Source organism: Schistocerca nitens, chromosome 4, assembly GCF_023898315.1.
Source record: "Schistocerca nitens isolate TAMUIC-IGC-003100 chromosome 4, iqSchNite1.1, whole genome shotgun sequence".
NCBI classification, from domain to species: domain Eukaryota; kingdom Metazoa; phylum Arthropoda; class Insecta; order Orthoptera; family Acrididae; genus Schistocerca; species Schistocerca nitens.
The window spans coordinates 116,290,651-116,306,928 of record NC_064617.1 but is presented as its reverse complement, the minus strand read 5'-3'; the positions used below and the strand labels follow the sequence as shown (position 1 = coordinate 116,306,928).

At 37.3% G+C, this 16,278-nt stretch overlaps 1 protein-coding gene across 2 annotated transcripts in view; it reads left to right on the top strand.

The window, feature by feature from the left end:
- The window catches only part of LOC126251493 (uncharacterized), a 386,831-nt gene extending 375,109 nt beyond the window's left edge, over nucleotides 1-11,722 (top strand). For both annotated transcript variants that reach the window (XM_049951961.1, XM_049951962.1), the window contains exons 6-7: nucleotides 349-528; nucleotides 8,918-11,722. In XM_049951961.1, coding sequence (XP_049807918.1) covers nucleotides 349-528; nucleotides 8,918-10,040 — 1,303 coding nt within the window. In that variant the 3' untranslated portion in view covers nucleotides 10,041-11,722. The remainder of the gene's footprint in view (nucleotides 1-348; nucleotides 529-8,917) is intronic.
- Nucleotides 11,723-16,278: the final 4,556 nt, after the last annotated feature.

The following is a 16,278-nucleotide window of genomic DNA, read 5'->3' as shown; positions in this document are numbered from 1 at the left end:
TTACATCATGGGTCAAAGCAGACGGATGGAATTGGACACTTCCGTTGACCCCAAATGTGTAGCTTTAAGAGCTTACTGCCTGCTTTGTATAGATTTGAGTTTTCTAAATTTAAGAGGTTATTGCCTGTTTTGTACAGATTTGAGTTTAGCTCACAGGACTTCAATGGTTTTGTATCGGCAACTTTTTATGTGCATTATCTGTAAATGATGATGCATGTGACATATTTGTATGCATATGTAATTGATCATTTAATTTTCTGCCGAATAGAAATCTGTGGCTATTAAAATCCTGCATTTCATTTATTAACCTTAAGTAAATGCCATTTCAAAATATTGAAACTGTTTCAGGTCTGTTGGTGTCCTGGCTTATGTTTTACTGACTGGCTATTCACCTTTCGGTGGAGACACAAAGCAGGAAACATTCTGCAATATTACTCAAGGAGAACTATCATTTCCTGATGAGCTTTTCGAAGGTATATCATCCACAGCCAAGGATTTCATTTCTGCGACTCTAGTCAAGAACCCGAGGTACGTGAGGTGTTGAATTTAATATTTTCGAGATTAACTTGTAGTTTGCAGATTAATCTTTTTTGCCCTCCAATTTAACTCTGTTATTCATTGCTCTAATAACAGCTGAATAACTGAAATAAGCTGAATACCGTACTGTCGTTATATCAGTTTATCATGAATAGTGAAAAAGAAGCTTTATCATTACACATTTCATGTGACGATGGAATTAAAGATTTTGTGCAAGTGTCACTGTTGCCATATTATCCACCCTGAGGACAGGAACTTCCTTCAGTTTTCTCATTCCTATAAAAAGTCTGCATTTCTTTAGCAACTTCTGTTTCAGCTGCCAATTCTGTTTCAGTTGTAGATATGGCTGTCTTTGGCTGAGCCAGGATGTAGTTCCATCCATCTGTGTAGTGAGGACACCAGAAGTTGACTGCAAAGGCTACAGCACTGGAACAATCTAGTATAAAACTGCACAAACCTGTTTCTGGCTGCTGCATACTGGAATACTCGTTTTAGTCTCACTACATCTTCAGTTGATACTGAATCAAGTGTCAGAGACAGGATGCTAATACTGTGAGCTAAATCTGATCTCATTCCAAGGATCAGCTACATCAGTGCTCCAATTGCTTGTGGATAGAGAAAGTCACATTTTCCTGCACCCTTTTTTTTTCCTTGCAATTTAATAGATTCCTTTCAATAGGTGTTGAACTTTCAAAAACTGAAACTCCAGGATCTTCCTTACATATTCTTGGTGACTTACCGTGACTTCACCACCTTCAAAGCTTTTTATTTCAAGTCCAAGGACATACAATGCTGGTTTCAGGGTGATACTGAATTCAGTTTCCAGCTCTTCAGTGAACTTTCTGGCATCCTGCTGATCACTCACCATAACCAACCACTCACCGTAACTAACCCCTCATCTGCATAAGGAATGACTAACAGTTTCTTTCACCTTCTTCTTCTGTGACATATAAGCACGGATCTGCGTAATTAGCCTTGAAACCTGCTTATGAGAGAAATGCTCAGAATCATTTATTCCAACATCTGTGTTTGCTTGAAGTCCCTACAAACTTCACCTTAATTTGCAAACACTATCTGTACCATCACTTTACCCTTTTGGCTGGTGCATGTAGTTTACTTCTTCTGATTCTCCATACAAGAAAATAATACTCACATCAAACAGCATCAGATGCATCTTCTCATCTGCAACAACACTTAACAATGAGCAAATTATGTGCAGCTTAGCTACTGAACTGAAAAATTCATTATAACCTAAACCATAGCATTGATTAAACCCTTTGATGACAAACCTTGCTATGTATTTCTCAACACCCCCATCTGGATTAGTCTTTACATGAAAAACCTACTTACAGGATATGGCTGTTGCTCTTTTTGGTAGCACAGTTAATGCCCAAAACATGTTATCTTGTAATGACTCCATTTCATTTTCCATAGATTGTTTCCAGTGAGTACTTTCTATACTATATACCAAGAATTCATCAATGTTGAATAATTTTCCTGTTGTCGATAGAGGTGGAATGAACAGTTGCTCTTACTGTTACCAGAACTGTCCTCTTGACTTGACTCTTTGATTTGTGACTTTTCTTTGTCCCAGTTGTTCTCTTCTATAATTTCTTGAGAAGCATAATTTCCTTGATTATTTTCTCAACATTCTGTAATGGTAATTTGACTTGTCCTTCACAACTTCCAAGTCTTTTTTGGCTTCAAATTCTGTAATGCCCATCTCAATCGTATCCCAACAGATATGCATGACATATTTATTTACGTTTTCTATTGTTTTTTAGAACCCATTATACATAAATATTTTATTCAAGGTTTCTTACTCATCCACAGTTTTGTTCAGGATTTTTACCCATTCACAACTCTAACGGACTAATACCTTCCACAATTGACTTTGTAGTTCAATTTGCAGACACTTAACCAACTCTGCCACATGGCTACAGAGAAATCAGCTTTTTTATTTGAGTTCTTGCCATTTCAGCTGTAGTTCACTTCTGACTCTCACTTCCAAGATTTTGTTTTGGTGTGTAGGTTGCTGCTAGCCTCTGAGTAACACCTGGTATATCTTGAACTGTCTATCAAATTCTCCGTTGTTGTCACGTAGTAGCTCTTTTACTGTTGAAGAAAGTGTCCTTAACTTCAGATGCTTATCGTATGAAACAACAATACTGAAATTACATGTAGCTGTTCTTGAACACAACCATATATTTCTTCTTTTCAAAAGATTCGTTATCCCCTTATCATATTGATTTTTTGGAAGTTATGTTCCAAAAAATATTTTTTTGTTAATGAAAACATCCTATAATGAATGACATTACATATAGACATATAAGGACAGCTTTTAAAGCTCAAAATAATGAGTTACAAAATTTTGAAGATCATAAATAATAGAGTCCTGAGTTTACATGTGCAGTAGACTTTTACTGAAATATTTTGAAACTTGAAATCACTTTTTGGTTTCTGTGAAGCTATGAAGTCTAATCATGTATTTCATAACAGTCCTGTGAATTTACATCTTGAAGGAGCTGGCTGATGCACAGTGGATATTTTTGTCTTGTACCACTTGTGAGCACTAGTCACTCAAATGACGAACTGTTGTCACTTTGTCTCTAATGAACTAACATCACACGCTTCTTCATTTTCTGAGCCACTAAATTCAATTGCAAATGCAGGATTACTATAGCCATCCTTTTTTGAAAGCTTTGCATAAACAACAATATAGGAGAGAGCCTGAAAGTGAGAGTTTTGTTGTCGAGTATCTAATGCTGCATAACAGTGGAGACAATAATATCTGTTGTCTTCTTTCTCTAACTAATTGGCAAATTATGTGCTTTGCCGTAAATGCGTTACTCACAAAATATCTTTTCCAAGGGAACACTTCCTGCTGCACAAGAAATCTATTCACAGTTGTGACTATGGACAACCATCAGCTGTATAAAGGAATGCCACCAATGAAAATTTGTGCCAGACCAGGACTTGAAACAGCACAATTTGCAGCCAGACACAAACTTTCATATGTCATCAACCATGTGTCTACATCCTGCACTTGAACATCCATTATATATATTTCCATACAGGAGAGACATTTTACTTCAAAGTCGCTCACCCGGTGTCGGCAGATAAATATGGTACTGCAGTGCCTGTATTATTCCAAAATATGATGCAAAGTTCCTTTGGACATTCATGCATGTTCAAAGGAACAGACACTGGGGTGGCTACAACCTTTATGAAATACAAGAAATGTATTCGCCGTTGTGAATATGGACAACCATAATGGAGTGAAGACAGTGAAAATTTGTGCTGGATCGGGACTCGAACCTGGATATCCCGCTCACTGTTAGCATTTGCCTTACCATGTGGCTATCTGAGCACGACTCAAGGCCAGACCCAAACTTCCGTATGTCATCAACTGGTAAGGTGACTGCTCGTGATAAGTGGGAAATCTGGGTTTGAGACCTGGTGTGGCACAAATTTTCATTGTCGTCATTCAGTTAACAGCTGATGGTTGTCCACATTTGCAACTTCAAATAGATTTCTTGCACATTCTAATGGCTGTAGCCTCTGCAGTGCGTGCATGCATGCCAAAAGGAACTTTGCATTGTAATTCGAAATAACACAGGCACTGCAGTATTGTACTTAATCCTTCTTTTCCATTTCTAACATTTTGACATGTCTGTTCCAGTTTCATCATATTCCGTGATACAGCTCCAATAATGGAGTCTCTTCAGTTGTGTTTACTTCAACAATTTCCTTGGGCAAAGTGGGTTGAATGTCTGTCTTGTACAATATTCTGAAAGGCTCCTGTGTTCCATGCAACACAAGTTCATCACCAATGTTAAGCCAGCATTGTCTTGTTGATGATGACTTAAATTAACTTTTAGGATTCTGGCCATGAGAAAGTATCAGTGAAGACAAGTTTCTATATAACCATTAAACATGCCGTAAATCCAACAGCACGATAGCCTATAGATGATAACCTAATATTGTCCGTTCCCACTGCCATTAAAGGTTCCTTTTCAGCTGCCTTCACAGTATGTGAACTGTCAAGTCTTAGAAAGTCTTTAAGATAATTTGAACAGTTGGTTACATGTCTTATACTACTGTAGTTGCCCATCATGTTGCTTTATCTCTTCAGCTGAATAGGCTTTTTCACAGATAGATATTAGCACAGCAGTAGCATTTTCACAGCTATCATAACTTCTGTTTAGATTTGATGTTGGTTTTTCATGAGAAATCCACTTTCTCCAACCCTTCACCCAGTGATCCTTTCTCTTACAGTTATTGCAAATGTCACCCTTTCGTGACTCCTCTGTAAAGAATTTGCCTTTCCCATTTTGTTTCCCTTTCCTCATATTTACCATTAATACTTCTTTTGGTGTTTCATACTTCTTTTAGTGTTTCGTCAATGTTCAAATTCTTCATATAATTCTCTTGAAACGTATGTAACTGGACTGTTACTTCATTAGATGTGCTCTTTTCATTGTGTGTGGTAGTAACATCCAATTTGGCTGATACATATCGAACTCGTCTACCAAAATTTACATTTTACAAACTAACATGAGAGAGAGCAAACCATTTATGTTTTAACTTAAAGTTCACTGTGTAACGTGTTCCACAATCTGTCAAGTCTTACTGTGTGGCTTGAAAAATCTTCACCTGGAATCCAATTAAAGAAGATAATGTCTGTACAAATTTTAAGCAACTGCGCCTTGGACGTGGCTTCAAATTACTGTTTTAAGGCATCCATGTATCACTAGCTGTGTCTTGTCTATTAACTTTTGATACACTTCATCACTGTTTGCATTTATCATACACATTTATGAACTGTTTGCCTTACGATAAAAATCACACTCTTCTTTGTGCTTTTTTTTTGCAAGTATTTCTGTTGCACCTTCTTCCAGTGGCTGAGGTTGTGCTAATCTCTTGTCAGTTACATCCATTGTATGAGGTATGCCTTGAAAATAAGTTCTATTTTTGGGAAAAACTCATCAAAACATTTTCAAACTAAAAGTTTATTTTTACTAGAAAGAGCATGTCTTAAACTATTTTTCTACATAGTTGCCACCATTATTGAGACATTTGTCAAAGCAGGAAACCAAATTTTCTATGCTGTCTTCATAGAAAGATGCAGCCAGCGAAGACAGCCAATGCTGAACACTATTTTTTTGTGTCATTTTCTGCTTGTTGAGTGCTTTCCCAGGGGTGAGACCATCAGTGCGGTATGATACTGTGAAACACTGAAAAAACTTTGGCGTTCAATTTGAAACAAAAGGTGTGGAATGCTTGGTCAAGGCATTGTGTTGCAGATCCCTGTTCCTCTGGTGTCACTCAAAACCTTATTCAGCAATTTGGTTGGGAGCAGTTTGAGCATTCACCTTACAGCCCCAATTCTGCAGCTTCTGGCTTCCACTTGTTCCTGAACTTGTGGCATTATTTTGGAGGATAACATTTTGACAGCAATGACATCGTGGGCAGCATCTTTCTATGAAGAGGGCATAGAAAAATTGGTTTCCTGCTATGACAAATGTCTAAACAATGGCGGCAACTATGTAGAAAGATAGTTCAAGAAATGCTCATTCTTGTAAATATAAATTTAATTAAAAAAGTCTTTGAGTGTTTTTTCCAAAAAGTAACTTCTATTCTGGATGTGCCTTGTACTTTCATGGTAATCTCACAAGTGTCTTACTTTTGTTTCTCATATTTTCCAATCAGCTTCTCCAGTTAGTGGTTCTAAGTAGTTTTCTCTGATAGATCCGTTTCTGCGGAACTTTTATCTCAGTATACAGTATATGATTAGAATGCAATTTTTGAATACAAATATTTTAATTTAAACTCAGTTGACAGCACTACAACCTTAACTTCTTACTATATTTGCTAGCATACTTAAAAGTTCTCTTTTCCACACTTAATTGTACTTCCATGACTCAGAACAACATCCCACAAAACAGTTACTTGCAACTGAGCCCATAACCTGTTAAATATAATATTTCACTTGCAGTTCGCAAGTTCACTGTTTTGCGAACTTTTATTCTCGATCATTCAGTGTTCTAAACACTTGAACCCAATAAACTGGGATGCTTTCCTTAGCATTAAGTGCTACCAACCTTGCTCAGTGCTTAATTAAAATACAAATACATTTAGAAATGTAACATAAAGTGGTTCTGTAACTGAGCAAGATTTAAGTGGATTACTTCTAGAAGCTAACAGAGCATAAATTTTACCAGATGCAGCCTTCAATGTTCATATGTTCATACTTAAATAAACATACGAAGTAGTCTGTTGGAAATATAGTGTTATTTAGTAAAATTAACTGAAGCTTTCAGCGAATTAGTGCTGAGTGATCCTTTATACGACAACTTTGGTTAATTATTGCCAAATTATACGTCATTTCATAATATGAATTTTCATGTCCTGCAGGATATTTTACTAAATTTGTGTACTTATCACACACAGTACTTTGCACAAAGAAATAATGCTAATTTGTTTAGTCATGTATTAAGTAAAAGACACAAATATAAAAATACTGAATTGTGCAGTAGATACAAAGTTGAACATGGTTTGTTATAGCCTAGCTTCTAAACTTGCCTTCTTGTTCAGAGTGCAAGCACATGGTCCACACACATGAATACTGTTGCCTTTGTTCTTAACACTGCAGCCCAATACTGGTAAGCATATTATCTTGGTAGTTACATGGAAAACAATTCTGGGTGAAGATGCACATCTCTGTTTCCACTTACATAGAGGTAAGGTCACTGCATACTGGGAGACCAAAGTTCCCATAGTTCTAAGTCTGAGTGCCAGGGCTAAAATCAGCATTCCTGCACAGCAGAATACACTCCACCTGATAAGTTCTTCAGTGTTGTTGTACAAGATATCAGAAAGTACACCTGATGAATATTTGCTACTCATTTTTGTGCAGCAGTATTTCCTTTTTAAGAATTGCTCATGTTATATGAGATTTTTATGTTATAAACCTTTTTTTAATTACCTTACTTGTTTGAAGCTTGTAATATAGGCAACTACAAGCTTGTCAGACCAGGTCGTGTGAACTGTTTTCACGAGTCCTCTCTCCAACATATCCTGTCTCCTGGCTCTCTATAGTCATTCCTATTTACATTTCCTGTGTTGATACTTGTAAAGCCAGTATTGCTTCCCCTTTATGTTCGGTTTGGAAATGTTGTACTGGAGGGATGACCCTGTTAAGTCAATGTAAGAGTTCAAATTTCTCCGATGTTTTATTGTCATTGCTATTTTGCATGTTGTGTTTGTATGTGGGAGAAGGTAATATGTCTCAAGAGTTTTTTCAGAATGTACACTCTGGTAATTTTATCAGTACATCAGCTGTATTATTGGACGAATTACGTTGAATCAAACAAAAGATGATTTTGTAGGCTACCAACTGCAAAAAACACACACACTAAATCACGCGACAGCTTATTTATTAAGTTTTATACTAACACTCTCTTTATTAAACTTCCTGGCAGATTAAAACTGTGTGCCCGACCGAGACTCGAACTCGGGACCTTTGCCTTTCGCGGGCAAGTGCTCTACCAACTGAGCTACCGAAGCACGACTCACGCCTGGTACTCACAGCTTTACTTCTGCCAGTATCTCGTCTCCTACCTTCCAAACTTTACAGAAGCTCTCCTGCGAACCTTGCAGAACTAGCACTCCTGAAAGAAAGGATATTGCGGAGACATGGCTTAGCCACAGTCTAGGGGATGTTTCCAGAATGAGATTTTCAAGCTGTGAGTACCGGGCGTGAGTCGTGCTTCGGTAGCTCAGTTGGTAGAGCACTTGCCCGCGAAAGGCAAAGGTCCCGAGTTCGAGTCTCGGTCGGGCACACAGTTTTAATCTGCCAGGAAGTTTCATATCAGCGCACACTCCGCTGCAGAGTGAAAATCTCATTCTGGAAACTCTCTTTATTGTCCAAAATCCTCTGTACATGTACAGTTATTTGTCTATCAAACAATCTTCCCCCACCCCCAACCTCCCCACCAAGCATCTCATTTGCTGGGGAAAAAAGTTGCTGATAAAGGCACAAAAGTAGCAAGTTTTAAATAAAATACTAAAATACAGGTACAATACTTAAAACAGAAAGAAATAAGGTTTATAGGCAGAATATAAGTATATGCTGACTGTTAGTTGCCTCCATTCATTAATTGTCAGGTACAAAAGCACACTTTATTCCTAACAAAAATAAAAATTTGATTGCTGAACTGAGGAGCAGGAAATTGACATAATACAATAAAAAAATTTCTTGTTGGAATTCATGTTCTTAACTTTTTGATTGTTTACATATTTAGTTATGAGTGTGTTGGATGAGTGCTATATCTCAAATGATTCATTCTGTATTGTCCTTTTGTTGCTTCTTTCGCAGACGGAGACTGTCTACTCAAGATTGCCTTGCTCATCCCTGGCTGTGTGGTGCTTTCATCCATCCATCTGGTGGTGATGAGAGGTTGATTGTCGCCACCAGGACTGATGGAAATGATGGTGAATTGCTGCACAATGGCGAAGTGAAATATAAGAGGTGCTGTAGTGAAATACATTTCACAGAGCAAAGTGAAATGATGGATCAAAATGGACACTCTTACGAGCATGAAGCACAACAGTCCACTGCTTCCTCTAAATTAGAAGGAGATGATGAAGTTAGGGATAGAGAATGTAAAGAAGCAGATGAAATACCAGTGAACCAAACTGGAGTCCAGTGTCATGAATGTGGTAATGGTATCAAGAATGAAGATCAGTTTGCAGTAATTCTTTCCAATGGTGTAGTCCATGAAAAAGACTGCAATGGTGAGATTGCCAGTTCGGACTGTGTTGTTGGCACTAAACAAGTAGAATGTAGTGAAGAAGTAGAATGCAACGGCTGTCATAATGTAGGTGAAATAAATGAAGATAATAGTAGTAGAGAACTAACAAACTATAATGGTACAACAGACGTAGGAAACTTAGTTCATCTTAAAGGAAGCAACGGAGTTTCAGTATGTGATTCGTTTGTACACAACAAAATTATAAGTAATGGTTTGCATCCAGAAACCACTAAAGGATCTTCAGAGGTGTCAAAAAACTGTGACGAGAGAGAGGTTTGTGAGAAACATGTGAATGGCTTCAGAAAAAATGAAGACATAGTTGATGTAAATTTGTTTGTGGGACTGAGAAATACTGTGAAAGGATGTACAAAATCTGTTCCTGGACTGAATATAGAAGATGAATTGTATGCAAGAGGAACAAAAGAGCACAATGGAGATGTGAGAAACTCCAATGAAATAGAGATCGATGAAGAGGGTTTACCAGTAAAGCGCTCGAAGAACTGCTGTCGGCGGTCCTCATACCCTGTTTCCTCGTGCGCTTCATGTGCCCAGTGCAAAGAGCAGTGCTGCCACCTACATCCCACACCTACCACGGACATCCTGAGTCATATAGGGAGGCAACATCGAATTACCAGTATTTCGAGTCCTCCAGTCGAAATAACCGTGGACAGGGGAATCACTTGTTGAAACCAAAACATGCAGCCCCATTATTTGTGTATTTAACAGTGCGTCGAGTGCAACAGACTCGCTGGTCGAGATTTGCTTTTGATGGTGCAGATAAAGTGAGAGTTCTGTGTAGCATGCTTGCATAGCACATGCTTAATTTTACTGAATGTGTATGAAAACTATTTAGATTGTATGAGAGAGAATGTGTTGTATGAATGTCCCAAACAAATGTGTGATATTATCACAATATATAACCTCGAAACAAATTTTTCCAAAGCACAAGTGAATGGCCATTGTTGAAATACATCAGTTCTAAAGATAATTTGTGTCCATTTATTTATCAGCTTAGCAGCAGACCACTAAAATTACTTCATGGTCTTCAAAACTCTTATTACTCAATATTCACTGTCTCTCACCATGGCTGTAAAGTTGGTGGACATTGCCCTGACATTCCCTCCTCTATTTTTGTTTGTATTCCTTCTTATGTAATCACAGAATGAGCTACTTACTGACAGCAGTGTATCTGTCAAGGATGTATGGGAATTCTTCCCATAAAATGACTATAATACTGTTTTTATGAATTTGTGACTTTAGTTTATATTAGATGACAGCACAGTGCTGTTATTTATTGCATATAGAAAGAAATGCAATGTGAAACTCTGGCATGAAATATTTATTTCATTTGTGGAGGTCGAATGAAACAATATCTGGATTTATCAGCTTGTCTGCCTCCAGTACAAATATAAATGTGCACAAATTTAATATTTTGTCATTGACCTGTTCCATCGTGAGCTTTGCTGCTGGAGAGAGGTAGAGAGAATTAAATCATCTTCAGTACGTACCTCAGCCAAAAAGGTGTTTTCCTTTAAAGCACGTTGTAAAGATGATTAATTTCAAACACTGGGTATGAAAGGCATTTAAATTGTCTTAGTTAATTCAGTAAATTGAACATGTAATAATAATCAATTATAACATACATATACAAGTAAAATGTAGTTTGTGTTTCTGGATTTATTCTGTACTGAAAGAAAAGTTTTTATATTTTTTCATATCTCTTAAATTAAGCCAAGGATAATCGCTTGTTGATTAGCTTCTGTGCCGTCATCGTAATAGAGGGAACATGAAAAGCCATTTTCTGACAGTGGACATGTACTCCATTTTATTTCTTTAGAAGCTGGAGTGGATTAATTTGTTGTTGTTTAACTGAAAGACTACAGTTATGTGGTGACATGGACAGCTTTATTTCACAATTTAAGTCTGGTATACATTTTCATTTGCCTTCGTATCTTCTTGTATTCTGTCACTTTGAAATAATTTTATTTTTTGTAGTATTTGTGCAGTCATTTGAAATGTGTTTTGTTTTTATTGTATAAATATATTGGCTGTGTTTTGTGACATAGTTGGTGATAATATTTTCTTGTACAAGAATTTTCATTGGTTCACTGCAGATATTTCATTTTGCTTACCCATGTTTTACAGTAGTCTAATGCAAAAAAAGTCAGTCTTCAGTCAATGATTAAATGTAGTTTATTCGATGTTGTAAATATGCTCAGTTGTTGGGTTACTTCTGTACACCTAAGGCCAAAGATAGACATAAGGTAATTTTATTTTGTCTAAATCGTTCTTATTTCTAAAAGGTGTTTCTTTACATTTTTCTGTGTAACAGTATCTTGCAATAAATGCAAATCATTGTTTTGTTGGAATTTTTATATGTTGTTTCTCAAGAAACACACACACAACATAATTGCGTAACTGTGTGAATTTTTTTTTCAGCCAAGTTTACGCAACGCAGATGATATCATGGAACATTTTGACAGACAACAATAACTTTTAATGTATATACATGGATATAGATAATAAAGTAAGAAATTAACAGAAGAAAATCCGGGCTGGAACAACAGTAATATAAAGTAGGATATTGCTACTCATCACATATAGGAAGCACAGAGCAGCCGACAGGTACATTTAAAAGCAGCCAAAGCTGTCAGACAGTTATTCTCTGGAAAAAAGGAAGAAAAAACACACACACACACACACACACACACACACACACACACACACACACAGAGCCCCTGTCATCTCTGGGTGCTAAGACGCGACATGCCAGGCTGACACCCAATGACACCTCTGTGTGGTGTGGGTGACCAGAAAAGAAATTTTATCTCTATGGACTGAAAGATTTTTCTCCCTATTCCAATCATCATTCATTCACTCTTCATAGATTGTGTAAGCCATTCCTAGACCTAGGAATTTTTAGGTGCCAGGAAGTAGTTGTATTTACCAGATTATAAGACAAAGTTTATTCCCAAATTTGTCAGTCAGAAAATGTAGGGTAATCTTATATTTGCAGATTAAACTATTGCTGCCGAGGTCAATGTTTTTAAATTGTTTGAAAGATTAATATTTAACATTTACAGATGGAGCTTTGGCTATTGAGGTTTCATGCAAATTTATTTTGAAAAAGTCCGAAGAGTTAGGGGATATCAAACAATACTTGCATTTGAAAATAGGCTCGAGATCTCTTGATACACCAAAGTACTCGATACAGTATCGACCTTGCTCGAACAATCTTGTGACATTTTCCCCTAGGTGCTAGTGCAATGGATATGTGAGAAATTAAGAACTAGTCATTAAAACAAACTAATGCTGTGCTTAAAAAAATTGACAATTTTGTGAAACACAGGAGGAAATAACATTCAATTCCATCAGCTTAACAACTTTTATCATATTTGAACAAGTTTGCAATAAAAGTTCTCAGGTAAATATTTTGTCCTTCAAAAGCCATTACTCGATTCTGAACCCAAATCAGTATTTTATTTGGTTATGAGAAACTAATGAGTCATCAAGTGGATTGCAAATGAGAAATTTTGTCACTAAATATGTATTAGAATACCAGGAAAATTATTACCAACTTTGAATCAGCTTTAGAACAAGATGAAACGAGAAGGAAAATTAATCCTGACTGAAATGTCCAGTAAACAAAATAAATCGTATTACGCTGACCATAATTGTTGTTGCAAGAATAAATTACAGTGGGAAGACCCATTGTGGAGATAGTACAAACAGATGTTACTAGACCTCAGGATGAGTGAAAATCCAAGAACTGGACTGAATAATGATGTAATCTTTTATATATGTATGACAAAGGGCATTCAAAAAGTTTTGCACAGCTGTCTTTAATTTTTCATGTTTTTTGCAGGAGGAGAATGAAATTTTTTTGGGAACATACTTGGAACATTTAGCTATACATTTAGCCTACTCAGTGTAGACGCATCTGGCTCAACGTTCTTTCCATGATGTAAATGCACTTTGGTAAAATTCTAGGGACTGACTTTTGATCATCGCTTGACACATCAAATGTTTTACCATGCGGGTGGGCCTTCAGACAGAGGTAAAAATCACATGGAGCCAAGTCTGGACTGTAGTGAGGATGAGGAACAATTTTCCAACCCATTTTCTTGTTTTTCTCGTGCATCATAAGGGCTGTATGGTTTTTGGCATTGTCATAGTGTAGTCTGATGAGCTGACCCTGAAGCTGTGGTCTGTGGGCATTGATGGAAATGATGAACAGTAATGGTCCCAGTTGATTGTGGAGCCAGGTTCCAAAAAGTCAATGAAAATGACACCACACTGATGCCAGAAGGAGGAGGCCATCACCTTCCGGCCTGCTGTTTGTGAAAGTCTTGGTTTCTTCTTCTGAGGGGAACCTGGATAACACCACTCCATGGATTGGGTTTTGCTCTCACGTTCGGACAAAAACAATCATGTTTCTTCCTGTGTTATGATGCCATCAAAATACTGTTTCCACTCTTCAGTAAAGGTCTTCACGAGACCCTCGCACACATTCTTCATCATTGTTTTCATTTCTCTTGCTAATAATCTAGGCACCCAATGTGCACCCTAATGACTGTACCAGTGATACCACAGTACCCAATGACAAACGAGTCATTTCAGCAAGATGTCGTGTTGTCACATATCTGCCATTTTGGATGATGTGATCAATGGTCTCTTTATTCACATCACTCGCTGACGTTGATGGTCTACCGCATCGTGGATTATCCGGTAGAGAGAAATCACCTTCTTTAAACCTCTGCTACCACCACTGGATACTGCTGCGATCCACTGTGTCCTCCCCATAAACAGGGAGCAACTTCCTGTGAATCCATGTGGCAGTCATCGCCGATTTTGAAGAGGAACTCCATCACCGACCATTGTTGCAACCTGACATCTGCTTCACGGTCCATTATGGCTCACTTGTACATAAAAGAAAATAGTTTTATTTACCAACATTATAGCTAAATGTTCCAAGTATGTTCACAAAACATTTCATTGAACTCCTGCCAAAAATAAAAAAAATAGAGATGACTGTGCAAAACTTTTTGAACTCCCTTTGTAGTTGCTGTTGTTACGTACGTCCTGCACCCTAGAAGATATTGCCGTCAGTGTTTCACTGTTGCTTAGGCATAGTTGGAGGGGGGAACTGTGACCCAGCTTGGCTGAGAACTATGATGAGTGTGGGGAGGGGAGCATTGAGCAGGCAGAAATATCATCATGCACCCAACAATGGAAATATACACTGTGTACTTTGGCTTTTATGAATATCTACCCTGTTTAATCCATTTGCACTGAAAAACAAACTGACTTTAAAATTGAACAAATTATCTGCAGTGGCGTACATTTCTGCATGAGACACTAAAAGTCTAGGTGGGGGGCCTGTTGCATACTTAATGCATTTTGTGCAGCAATATTGTACACACCAACTGTGAGGTATGACGGGAAAGATTGGGGGTGTGTGCTTCTGGTTCTACAAAGCCAATTAGAGAGCGGCAGACAGACGAAATGTTTGGTAGCAATAGAGACTGAAACATTCTCACGTCAGTAGAGAAGTGAAATCCGCTATATGTACGGGTGGAAATCAACTGTGTACTTAAGTCCCACAGTAACCACAACCTCAGAAATTGCAACGTCTCCAGAAGAAACAGCCAAATATTTGTGGCAGTGGAGATGTATGTTTCATAGCTGTCCTGTTAGGGGTGGTGGTGGTGGTGGTGGTGGTGGTGGTGGTGGTACCACAGACAACAGGCTAAGTAAACAAAATAGACAGTGAAGATAAAAATTAATGCAAACAATTTCTTTTTGTTAATTTTATGTCTCCTTGCGTTATCAAAATATAGACGACTAGTAAATGGTGTAAATTTAGAGAAGGTGTAATGTTAACATTTTAGACAGAGCCCTTTCAATGATAAAAGTTTGTAATCTTTATTAGTCACAATATGTTATAAATTTTTCTTAATGAGCATTTTAAAAAAGTGTGTGTGTGTGTGGGGGGGGGGGGGGGGAGTCTTATATTCAGGATTGTCTTATACTTGGGCTAATAAGGTATATTAAAAGGAGGTTATGTGCTGACGATGCTAAAATGTGCCAGTTTCAAATGCAAAATGTTATACTAAGAGTATATATTGACAAAACACATTTTACAGCAAAAAAATAATTGATGCATTGTAAATAAATTGCAAACACAAGGATTTACAATGGGAAAGTGTTGAACAAAATTAACTATGTTCGTTTAGGTGTTTGCGTCAGTGATCACACTTCAAATCTTCTGCGTTAACAGACATAAGAGGTAAGTATTTTGCCTTGAAACCATACTCTGATTTTGGTTTTTGCAATGTTTTCCAAATTATGGCTTTAAGTAAGCTAATGAGATTACTGATTTTATGTTGACTGCCTGTTCGTCACCTTCTTCAAATGTTAACCAATGATGACAAGGTACTTTAAGCAGTTTTCAAGTAATTCAATAACACACCATCAGATTTACCATTCAGTTCATGGCTGTTTATTGTTTCTAGTTGCATTTATCATAATCAGACCGTATATCATTTACATCTACGTACATACTCCACAAGCCACAGTATGGTACGTGGCATGGAGGGTACCTTGTACCCGCTATTAGTCCTTTCCTTTCCTGTTACACTCACAAATAGTCAGGGAAAAACTGTCTATATACCTCCGTACGAGCACCGAAGTTTTTTATCTTCATGGTCCTTATATGAAATGTACATTGAATGCAGTATAATTGTTCTGCAGTGAGCTTCAAATGCCGGTTCTCTAAATTTTCTCAGTATATTTTTCCCCAAAAAGATAATTGCCTTAACTTCAGAGATTCCCATTTCAGTTCCCAAAACTAAGTTTATTATGTGGTTTCAAGCTCTTTGATCGTAGTAAAGCCAACCAGTACCATTAAAGTATAGTGGAGACC